Source organism: Chiloscyllium plagiosum, chromosome 40 (assembly GCF_004010195.1).
Source record: "Chiloscyllium plagiosum isolate BGI_BamShark_2017 chromosome 40, ASM401019v2, whole genome shotgun sequence".
NCBI classification, from domain to species: Eukaryota; Metazoa; Chordata; class Chondrichthyes; order Orectolobiformes; family Hemiscylliidae; genus Chiloscyllium; species Chiloscyllium plagiosum.
This window is the reverse complement of record NC_057749.1, coordinates 11148562-11159881: the sequence shown is the minus strand read 5'-3', so window position 1 is coordinate 11159881 and position 11320 is coordinate 11148562. Positions and strand designations below refer to the sequence as shown.

Sequence of the window (11320 nt, the reverse complement as noted above, 5' to 3'; positions counted from 1 at the left end):
GATACAGGGACAGAGAGAGACAGAAAGAGAGGAAGACAGAGGGACAGAGAGATAGGCAGAGAGATACAGGGACAGAGAGAGAGAGAGACAGTGAAACAGAGAGACAGAGAGAGAGAGAGACAGAGAGGGTGCGCGAACGTGAGAGTGTGCGCGTGCGAACGCGAGAGAGCGTGTGAGGGCATGGGAGAGAGGGCGATTGTGTTACCTCCATGAGAGAAGGAGACTGCATGTGTGTGAGAGTGTGTGTGGTTGCAAGAAAGAGTGAGTGTGTGTGTAAGAGAAAGAGACTGCACGTGCAATCTTATTTGATTAGATTAGATTACTTACAGTGTGGAAACAAGCCCTTCTGTCCAACAAGTCCACACTGACCCACCGAAGCGCAGCCCACCCAGACCCATTCCCCTACATTTACCCCTTTGCAGAACACTACGGGCAATTTAGCATGGCCAATTCACCTAACCTGCACCTTTTTGGACTGTGGGAGGAAACCCACACAGACACGGGGAGAATGTGCAAACTCCACACAGTCGCCTGAGGCAGGAATTGAACCCGGGTCTCTGGCGCTATGAGGCAGCAGTGCTAACCACTGTGTCGCCCACATGTGTGTGCATGCAAGAAAGAAAATGGGAAGGTTGGAGGGATATGGGCCAAGTGCTGGCAAAAGAAACTGGAGTAGGCTGGGATATCTGGTCGGCACGGACGGGTTGAACCAAAGGATCTGTTTCCGTACTGTACATCTCTATGACTGTATGACTCCGCGATTTTGTGACTCACTCCTTGTTACCTGTCATTTTGTAAGTAAACCACCCTGAACCCCTCAATTAGATTCCAGTCTGTCCCTCACTCCTGGGTATCTGATATGCTGTATATAAACCCTAAACCCCTCAATTAGATTCCAGTCTGTCCCTCAATCCTGGGTATCTGATATGCTGTATATAAACCCTAAACCCCTCGATTAGATTCCAGTCTGTAACTCACTCATGGGTATCTGTTATTCTGTATATAAACCATAAACCCCTCAATTAGATTCCAGTCTGTAGCTCACTCCTGGGGATCTGTTATTGGATCTGTGAAGTGATTCTTGTTGGATGTTAGACTGAAGATAAGATAAACTGAATGGTCAAATGTTACATTGGGAGCAGGAACACAGAAAGCTGCTGGTTCATTTCTGTTCTGTTACATTTCTCCAAGTTTCAGAATGGGGCTGAATTTCTGTCGCAATGGGGAAAGTCTCAAAAGCTGTTTACTGTCTTGCATGAATGCATTGTCAAAACATGAATTCCCTTGCAAGATAGGAAATGGAGACAGCTCTTTGAAGGTGTTTGTATCTCTGTGTGTTTGATTCTGTGTCTGTTTTTGTCTGTTCGTGTGTGATTCTGTGTGCGAGTTCAATGTTAAATATTTTCAAACTGTATTGATGTTGCCAGTCTCTCTTGCTTTTCCTTATTTATAAACTCAATGTCATCGCTGTGCTGATTTAAAATGGTGGCTGTGGACAAATCTAAGATGTCTGCCTGACTGATTTGTGTCAGGAATACTTTCAGCAAGGGAGAGGGGGCAATGTGTTAAAAGCCAATTCCATTCATTGATGCTAGCAGAGATAGAAAATGGAGAAGGTGATTAAAATGCAAATCCCAGAACCTGTGAACAGTGAATGCAGAGAGATAATGTGACATTCCAGTAAAGTCTGACTTACTTTCCTAATATATGAGAGAAACATAATATACAAAACCTGAAATAGCTCAGCCACTGAATTGTAGATTTGCAGCGTTGGATCAGAAACCCGCCTGGCTAGGCCTTATCCCAATTTCAAGGGTTTCTCAAATCCCACACTGACCTTCTGTGAGTTCAAATTGTGTGTTGTCTACAAATAAAAGAAAATAATGCACCTGCAATTAAACAAAGCTCTTTCTGGAACTTTGTGTGTCTGTTGGTTTCAGTGTCTTTCAACAGGATAAATGAGACAGTGAGAGATAGGCAGCACTGTAATCAGAATGGCAGTACATTATAAAAGGTATATAAATATCTTCAGTGAAAGGGGAAAACAGAGGAGGATAGTCTTCAATCTAGGACCGTGGGGAGTCAGTAAAGTCGTGTAGTTTGTGACTGCATTACATTTATGTGAATTAAGATTTGAAACCACTTTGTGACTCCCTCCTAGTTTCAAGCTATTCCACATAAAAAGCTTCACATAACCCTTGATTAGATTCCAGGCTGTAACACACTCTGGGGTATCTGTTATTCTGTATATAAACCATCCTGAACCCTTCAATTAGATTTCAGGCTGTAACTCACGACGGGCTATCTGTTATTCTGTATATAAACCACCCAGAACCCCGCGATTAGATTCCAGGCTGTAACTCACTCCGGGGTATCTGTTATTCTGTATATAAACCACCCTGAACCACTCGATTAGATGCCAGTCTGTAACTCACTTTGGGGTATATGTTGTTTTGTATATAAACCACACTGAACCCCTTGATTGGATTCCAGGCTTAAACTCACTCCAGGCTATCTATTATTTTGTACATAAGCCATACTGAACCCCTCGATTAGATTCCAGGCTGTAACTCACTCTGGGGTATCTGTTATTCTGCATATAAACCACCCTGAACCCCTCAATTAGATTCAAGGCTGTAACTCACTCCGGGCCATCTGTTATTTTGTGCATAAACCACACTGAACCCCTAGATTAGATTCCAGACTTTAACTCACGCGGGCTACCTGTTATTCTGTATATAAACCACCCTGAAACCCTCGATTAGATTCCAGGCTGTAACTCACTCCGGGGTATCTGTTATTCTACACATAATCGTCCCGAATGCCCTTGATAAAATTCCAATCTGTAACTGACTTCCATTTTTAAGGAACTCTGTACATTAGCCACCTCAATCCTTTGATTAGATTCCAAACTCGCACTCCTGGGTATCTGTTGGTCTGTATATTAACAGGAGAAAGTGAGGACTGCAGATGCTGGAGATCAGAGCTGAAAATGTGTTGCTGGAAAAGCGCAGCAGGTCAGGAAGAAGGGCTCATGATTCCTGAAGAAGGGCTTATGCCCGAAACGTCGATTCTCCTGCTCCTTGGATGCTGCCTGACGTGCTGTGCTTTTTGAGCAACACATTTTCAGCTCTGTATATTAAGCATCCAATCCAAACCCTGTTAAAATTGCCCATAGTGTTCAGGGATATGTAGGTGAGGTGCATTAGTCAGGGGTAAATGTGGGGAATGGGTCTGGATGGGTATTCTTCTGAGGGTCAGTGTGGTCTTGTTGGGCTGAAGGACTTGTTACCCACTGATGGATGATATGAAACACTCGGAAACCACCCGATTAGATTCCAATGTGTAACTCACTCCTGGGGATCTGTTATTCTGTATATAAAACACCCTGAACCCCTTGATTAGATTCCAGTCTGTAACTCAATCCCTGTCGTGTTAAACTCTTATTCCTAGCAAAACCTCCTGGCAAGAACAGTCAATGTATCACTTGCCCTCCTATCTGCTGGCTCTACCACCATGTTAACTTTCAGATGTTTATGTACAAGATCAGCCAAACCCCCCTGGACAATACCGTTTCAGAATTTCTCACCATTTTAAACACAAACATTGTGCTTTTTCTATTCCCCCTGCAAATCACGTTCCAGTATATGCTGTTCCACCTGCCAATGATTTAAATACAATTCAAAAAACACTGACAGCAAAGTAGATGGCATGATGGTATGTAGCAAACTGTTACACTCAGTACCTACATGTTGCAGTGTAATAATATCCAGTCAGAAACCTTCCCTCCCTCAGGTACAAAACCTCCCTGTGTCTGGAAGAGTGGACTGGGCAGAGAACGGGGATTTTCGTCTGTCATTGAGTTAGTTTGGAAATCTATGCTGCACATGGATATTTCTCCACATTATATTTAGTTCCTATGTGTGGGTGTGTGTGTGATGGAGAGAGTTTTTAAACTGAGTTTAACTCTGCGTCTCTGATTAGCGATTCCCTGTCCTTCAGCAAGTTGACTGCAACATCATAGAAAGTGTGAGTATCTGCCTGTTTCTCTCCCATCTTTCAGAACACCTGGAAACCTCCACATACAGCAGTTGAATCCTGTCTGGATCAGCTCATTTTTGAGTTGGTCCATGGTGGGTACTTTCTCCTCTGCTTTCTTCCCTCTCGTATCCCGTTGCTGTCTATAAATCACCCAATCCCGCTCAATTTGACTGCAGTCTGCAGCTCAGTCCTGGGTATCTGTTATTCTACACATAATCATCCCGAATCCCCTTGATAAAATTCCAATCTGTAACTGACTTCCATTTTTAAGGGACTCTGTACATTAGCCACCTCAATCCTTTGATTAGATTCTAGTCTGTATCACACTCCTGGGTATCTGTTATTCTATATATTAACCATCCAATCCAAACCCTGTTAAAATTGCCCACAGTGTTCAGGGATGTGTAGATGAGGTGCATTAGTCAGGGGTAAATGTGGGGAAATGACTCTGGATGGGTTATTCTTCTGAGGGTCAGTGTGGTCTTATTGGGCTGAAGGGCTTGTTTCCCCACTGTCGCGATTATATGAATCACCCAGAACCCTCTCGATTAGATTCCAATGTGTAACCACTTCCATGTATGTGTGACTCACATGTTTCAAAACACCTCAAAACCTTCAATTCTATTCCATTTGATGGAGTTTAATTTAGATAAACGCGAGGTGCTGCATTTTGGGAAAGCAAATTTTAGCAGGACTTGTACACTTAATGGTAAGGTCCGAGGGAGAGTTGCTGAACAAAGAGACTTTGAAGTGCAGATTCGTAACTCCTTGAAAGTAGAGTGGCAGGTGGGTAAGATAATGAAGGCAGCGTTTGGTATGCTTTCCTTTGTTGGTCAGAGTTTTGAGTATAGGCATTGAGAGGTCATGTTGCAACTGAACATGACATTGGTAAGGCCACTGTTGGAATATGGCGTGAAATTCTGGTCTCCTTCCTATCGGAAGGATGTTGTGAAACTTGAAAGGGTTCAGAAAAGATTTACAAGGAGGTTGCCAGGGTTAGAGGATTTGAGCTACAGGGAGAGGCTGAATAACGGGGGCTGTTTTTCCTGGAGCATCAGAGGCTGAGGGGTGACCTTATCAAGGTTTATAAAAACATGCGGGGTATGGATAGGATAAATAGACAAAGTCTTTTCCTTGGGGTGGGGGAGTCCAGAATGAGAGGGCATAGGTTTAGTGTGAGAGGGGAAAGATATGAAAGAGACCTAAGGGGCAACTTGTTCCCTCAGAGGGTGGTACGTGAATGGAATGAGCTGTCAGAGGAAGTGGTGGAGGCTGGTACAATTGCAATATTTAAAACGCAGCTAGATGGGTATGTGAATGGGAAGGTTTGGAGGAATATGGGCCAAGTGCTGGCAAAAGAGACTAGAGTAGGTTGGGATAACTGGTCGGCATGGACGCATTGGACCAAAGGGTCTGTTTCCGTGCTGTACATTTCTATGTTAAGTTAATGTGTTTAAAATGTAGAAAAATAGAAGCCATTTTTTCATTATGATGGTTAATTTTTCTTAAGTGGGGAGGTGTTATGAAGATATGGGTGTACTGTATCTGTAAGAGAATTAAAAGCTAGCAGTGACAGCACCAAGTGTTCTCAATAAGACAAAATATAACATAAGGTCCAGCTACTGGGGTAGCTAGGGTAGCTGGTTGCCTGGAGACAAAAACAAATTTGAATTAGGCCAATCAGTTTAAATTATACCCTGAAAAGAAACTAAACTCCAATCAAGTTTGAATTTAGTATACTGATAGTCTTAAAAGCCAATGACACAATCCGATGCTTTGAGGGTATAAAACTGGGGAAAATTGGACAGTTGGGATGAGAACTGCCAAACCAACAATATCTGCAAACAGTACAGAGAATAACTGTCTTAAAGGTACCTTTATCGATCAATAACCTGTGAAGCAGAATTCCCCAAGAAGAAGAAAAGAAGACAGGAATGCAGAGAAGAACCAAAATTGCCTGGCTTTGAGATAAGAAGTTTTGTTTTATAAATCTTAATTTGGATGTTTTATCGGACTTGTATTCTAGAAGGGAAGGTAAAAGATAGGTTAGAGGTAGGAGTTGTAAATTGTTAACCATTCTCTGTTAAAGTTTAAGAAATGAAGTTGTTAATCTTTAAATAGTTCTTGGCCTCTTGAAATTTCACGGATTACTGCATGGGCTAAATCTTTTCAGTGTTGCTGAAGCAGGAGAGTTTACCCCCTGTCATAACACCATGTTCTTAATATTTATATACTTGTAGAAAACGTTTATATACTCCTTTCTGTTTGCTGCCAGTCTCTTCTCATATTTTGCTCCTCTTATCTCCAGTTTCACCTCCTGTCTGGCCTCCTTATATTCAGCACAATTCACACTTTTATTATGAATCTGACATCTGTCATATACTCCCTTTTCCTACTTTGTTTTACTCTCTATCCCTTTCATTTTCTAGGAACCTCTGACATTTTTGACCCACTTTTTCCCATTGTGGGAACATGCTAGTATGAGCATTTCATGGAAATGTGCAAGGCAATAGCCTAATGGTATTATCACTAAGCTATTAATCTAGAGATACAGATACTGTGCTGCAGATCTGCCATGGCAGATGATGGAATTTGAATTCAATAAAAACCTGGAATCAAGAGTCTAATGATGACTATGAATCAATTTTTGGTTGTCAGAAAGCCCGTCTGATTCACTAGCATGAAAGCAGATCCTTCAGTCCAGACTATGCGACTAGTTCCACTTGTGTGCACTTGGCCCATATCCCATATCGCTCCAAACATTTCTTACTCATGTACGTATCTAAATGTCTTTTAAATGTCCTTTAGGAGGAAGGAAACTGCCATCTTACCTGGTCTGGACAACATGCGACTCCAGACCCACAGCAATGTAGCTGACTCTTAACTGCCCCGGATGGGCAATACATGTTGGCTTAGCCAGCAGTGCCAACGTCCCATGAATGAATTTTTAAAAACTTTTGACTTCTGTTCCACTGTTTGTTTTATATTAACTTGCTTAACAGACAAATTCTTCAGATGTAATAAGTAATTATTCACCAGATTTTCATTTCTCAGCTGCTGCAGTTGTGATGAGGTCATTCATTGTGATGGGGTGACAGTGAAATGTTTTATTTAACTCTTCTCATCTGTGTATCTTAGATTTTAATTTACACCCTTCAATCTTGATTATAATTGTGTGATATTGACCTGAATTGAAGTGCTCCATATCTTTTTGGAACAAATGTGTTGGTCTTCAATCACAGCTAGTCCTTGTCATCAAAACTGTAGAAATCTGTTCATTTTATTCTAGCATCTAACTATTTTTGATTTCATTCATTGATCAGAGCTGTGAAAGAAATTCAGAATTCAGGGCTGGTGTTCCATTTATCCAAATCCACATACATTTTTTTTATTTTGCAGGTTGACTGTAGATTAAACAAGGAGCTACTCCCTGCACATAATAAGGTCTTAAATATAGATGGTGACAAAAACTTTCTTTATAAATCAGGTAAGATACTTCAGCAATATTTAGTTGTAACTAGTTCCTCAGATCATGTGATTCGGTTGTGGGTAATTGTAGACACTTCCCCGTTAGTGAAATGTTTATAGTGGTGATTCAGAAAACCATGCTTGTGAAGCCTTAAGAGAGGGTACAGAATGCAGCCCACACTAAGTGTGGGGGAAGGTACAGGGGGCAACCCATATTCAGCTTGGGAGAAAGTAGAAGGCACAATCCATTCTGAGCATGAGGGAGGGTACAGGGCACAACACACACAGTCCAAAGATGTACAGGTCAGGTGAATTGCCATGCTAAATTGCCCATGGGTCTGGTGTGGACTGGTTGGGTTGAAGGGCCCGTTTCCACACTGAAGGGAATCTAATCAAATCACACTGAGCACAGGAGAGGGTACAACTGAGCACTGACCACACTTGCTGCAACTTTGTAACAGGGCAGTCAGCACTTAAGGAAGATTTTAACTAACATCCAATCAGGAGGCTTCATCAGCCTTGAATATTTTGTACCACCTGAAATGAGAAAACTTTTCTTAGTCACTGACATGTAGTATTCCAGCATTTTTCACATTTTTAAGGAGAGTCATAGAGATATACAGCACCAAAACAGAGCCTTTGGTTCAACTTGTCCAGGCCAACCCGACAAATCAAGTCCCATTTGCCAGCACCCGGCCCATATTCCTCTAAACCCTTCCTATTCATGTACTGATCCAGCTGCCTTTTAAATGTTGTAATTGTACCAGCCTCCACCATTTCTTCTGGCAGCTCATTCAATACATGCAGCACCCTTTGGGTGAAAAAGCTGCCCCTTAGGTCCGTTTTAAATTCTTTCCCTCTCACCTTAAACCTATGGCCTCTATGTTTGAACTCTCCCACCCCGGGGAAAAGACTTTGTCTACTTAACTGAACATAAACCTCTTTTATAATCTCTATAAGGTCATCTCCCCCCGCATCTAACACTCTAGGGAAAATAGCCCTAGCCTATTCAGCCTGTCCCTATAGCTCAAAATCTCCAACCCTGGCAACATCCTTCTAAATCTATGCTGAACCCTTTCAAGTTTCACAACCTCCTTCCAGTAGCAGAAAGACCAGAATTGCAAGTAGTATTCCAAAAGTGGCCAAACCAATGTTCTGTACAGACGCAACATGACCCCCCCAACTCCTAAACTCAATGCACTGACCAATAAAGGCAAGCATACCAAACGCCTTCTTCAGTATCCTATCTACCTGTGACTCCACTTTCAAGGAACTATGAACCTGCACAAGTGCTGCCCTGATTTGTCTTTCCAAAATGCAGCACCTCACATTTACCTAAATTAAACTCCATCTGCCACTCCTCAGCCCATTGACCCATCTGATCAAGATCCTGTTGTACTCTGAGGTAACCTTCTTTGTTATCCACTACACCTCCAATTTTGGTGTTACCTGCAAACTTACTAACCATACTTCCTATGTTCACATCCAGATCATTTATATAAATGATGAAAAGGAGTGGACCCAGCGCCGATCCTTGTGGTACAGCACTAGTCACAGGTCTCCAGTCTGAAAAGCAACCATCCACCACCACCCTCTGTCTTCTACATTCGAGCCAGTTCTGTATCCAGATAGCTAGTTCTTCCTCTTCCATGTGATCTAACCTTGCTAACCAGTCCACCATGCCTTATTGAAGTCCATATAGATCACATTTAGCTCTGCCCTCATCAATCTCTCCATAACTTCTTCAAATAACTCAATCAAGTTAGTGAGACATGATTTCCCATGCTCAAAGCCATGTTGACTATCCCTAATCAGTCCTTACCTTTCCAAATACATGTAAATCCTGTCCCTCAGGATTCTCCCAAACAATTTGCACCAATGTTAGGCTATCCAGCCTATATTCCCTGACTCTTCTTTACCACTTTCTTCAATAGTGGCACCATGTTATCCAATCTCCAGTCTTCCATCATCTCACCTGGGGCTATTGATGATACAAATATCTCAGCAAGGGGCCCAGCAATCATTTCCCTAGCTTCCCACACAGTTCTCGGGTACATCTGATCAGATCCTGGGGATTTATCCACGTTTATGCATTTTAAGATGTCCAACACCACCTCCTCTGTAATATGGAAATTTTTCAAGATGTCGCTACTTATTTCCCCACGTTTGCTATCTTCCACGGTAGGCATTGATGCAAAATATTTGTTTAGTATCTTTCCCCCATCTCCTGGGGCTCCACCTATAGGCTGCCTATTCTCTTCCTTGTTACCATTTTGTCCTTAATATATTTATAGAATCCCTTTGGATTCTCCTTAACCCTATTTGTCAAAGCTATCTCTTGTCCCCTTTTTGTCCTCCTGATTTCCCTCTTAAGTATACCCCACAGGGATTCACTCAATCCCTATTGTCCATACCTGACATATGCTTCCTTCTTATTTTTTTTTATTGTAAATATTTTTATTGAGAAAAAGAGTTTAGGTTTTTTACAAAATTACAAAATCATTACAAATTAGTGTGACAACTTTATAATATAATGACAATAACAGGAAACAAACTCCTACCCCACGAATCACTGAAATGAGAGAGAAAAAAAAACTTACAGAAACTACAATTCAATAAATGACTAAAGGAAAAAAAAAACATAAAGGTAACAAATTATATTCAATTAAGTTACTAGACACATCGCAATCCCACCGAAGCACCCCACCACTGGGAGCATTAGTAAGCAAACCCGTATTTATTCAGGATTCTTCCTCCCAGACCGCCAGACATAGCACTCATGACTACACAAAGGCCCTGATCAATATAGCCAACAAGTCTCTTTCAATATAATTCAGAAAGGGCCGCCATGTTCTGTGAAACAGTTCCATTTTCTGGTTCACCATACTTGTAAGGAAGTCCAGGGGGATGTGCTCCATAACTAAACTATGCCAGCCTGAAGGTCCTGGGGGATTCTCTGACACCCAGCTCATTAGAATTTTCTTCCTCTGACAAAATGAAAGAATATTAAGCAATTTCTTTCCATGCACGTCCAAAAAGGGGAGATTTGGAAGACCCAAAAGGAGGGACACCGGATCCAACTTAACCTTAGTTCCTAAAACTTCTTCCAAAACGCTCATTATGGCATCCCAATACCTGTGAAGCTTGTGCATGACCACAAGCAATAGGTAAGAGTGCCAACATCCCTTTCACATTTGGGGCACACTGGGGACACTCCTGTCTTGAATTTCAGTGCCAAATAACTCCTGTGGAGTATCTTCAGTTGATCCTGTTACAAATCAAAATCTTCCAAACGTGCTCCTAAATATCCTCCCATATCGCTGATGAGATTTCCACTGCCAGTTCTTGAGTTCAGATTCTGCATAGCCTCTCAATGTCTTTCGTAACATTACTTCTTAACAAGTGATAGAGGGTAAAAACAATGACTGCAGATGCTGGAAACCAGATTCTGGATCAGTGGTGCTGGAAGAGCACAGCAATTCAGGCAGCATCCGACGAGCAGCAAAATCGACGTTTCGGGCAAAAGCCCTTCATCAGGAATAAAGGCAGAGAGCCTGAAGCGTGGAGAGATAAGCTAGAGGAGGGTGGGGGTGGAGCTAGGCAGGTCGGACAAGTCCGGACAGGTTAAGGGGACAGTGCGGGCTGGAAGTTTGAAACTAGAATGAGGTGGGGGAAGGGGAAATGAGGAAGCTGTTGAAGTCCACATTGATGCCCTGGGGTTGAAGTGTTCCGAGGCGGAAGATGAGGCGTTCTTCCTCCAGGCGTCTGGTGGTGAGGGAGCGGCGGTGAAGGAGGCCCAGGACCTCCATGT

At 42.3% G+C, this 11320-nt stretch overlaps 1 protein-coding gene across 4 annotated transcripts in view; it reads left to right on the top strand.

Annotated features, from left to right (window-relative positions):
* LOC122542505 (leucine-rich repeat-containing protein 49) overlaps positions 1 to 11320 on the top strand; it is a 271158-nt gene that overhangs the window by 55342 nt on the left and 204496 nt on the right. For all 4 annotated transcript variants that reach the window (XM_043680302.1, XM_043680301.1, XM_043680305.1 and 1 more), the window contains one exon: positions 7441 to 7528. In XM_043680302.1, coding sequence (XP_043536237.1) covers positions 7441 to 7528 — 88 coding nt within the window. Of the gene's footprint in view, positions 1 to 7440; positions 7529 to 11320 lie in introns of those variants that run through there.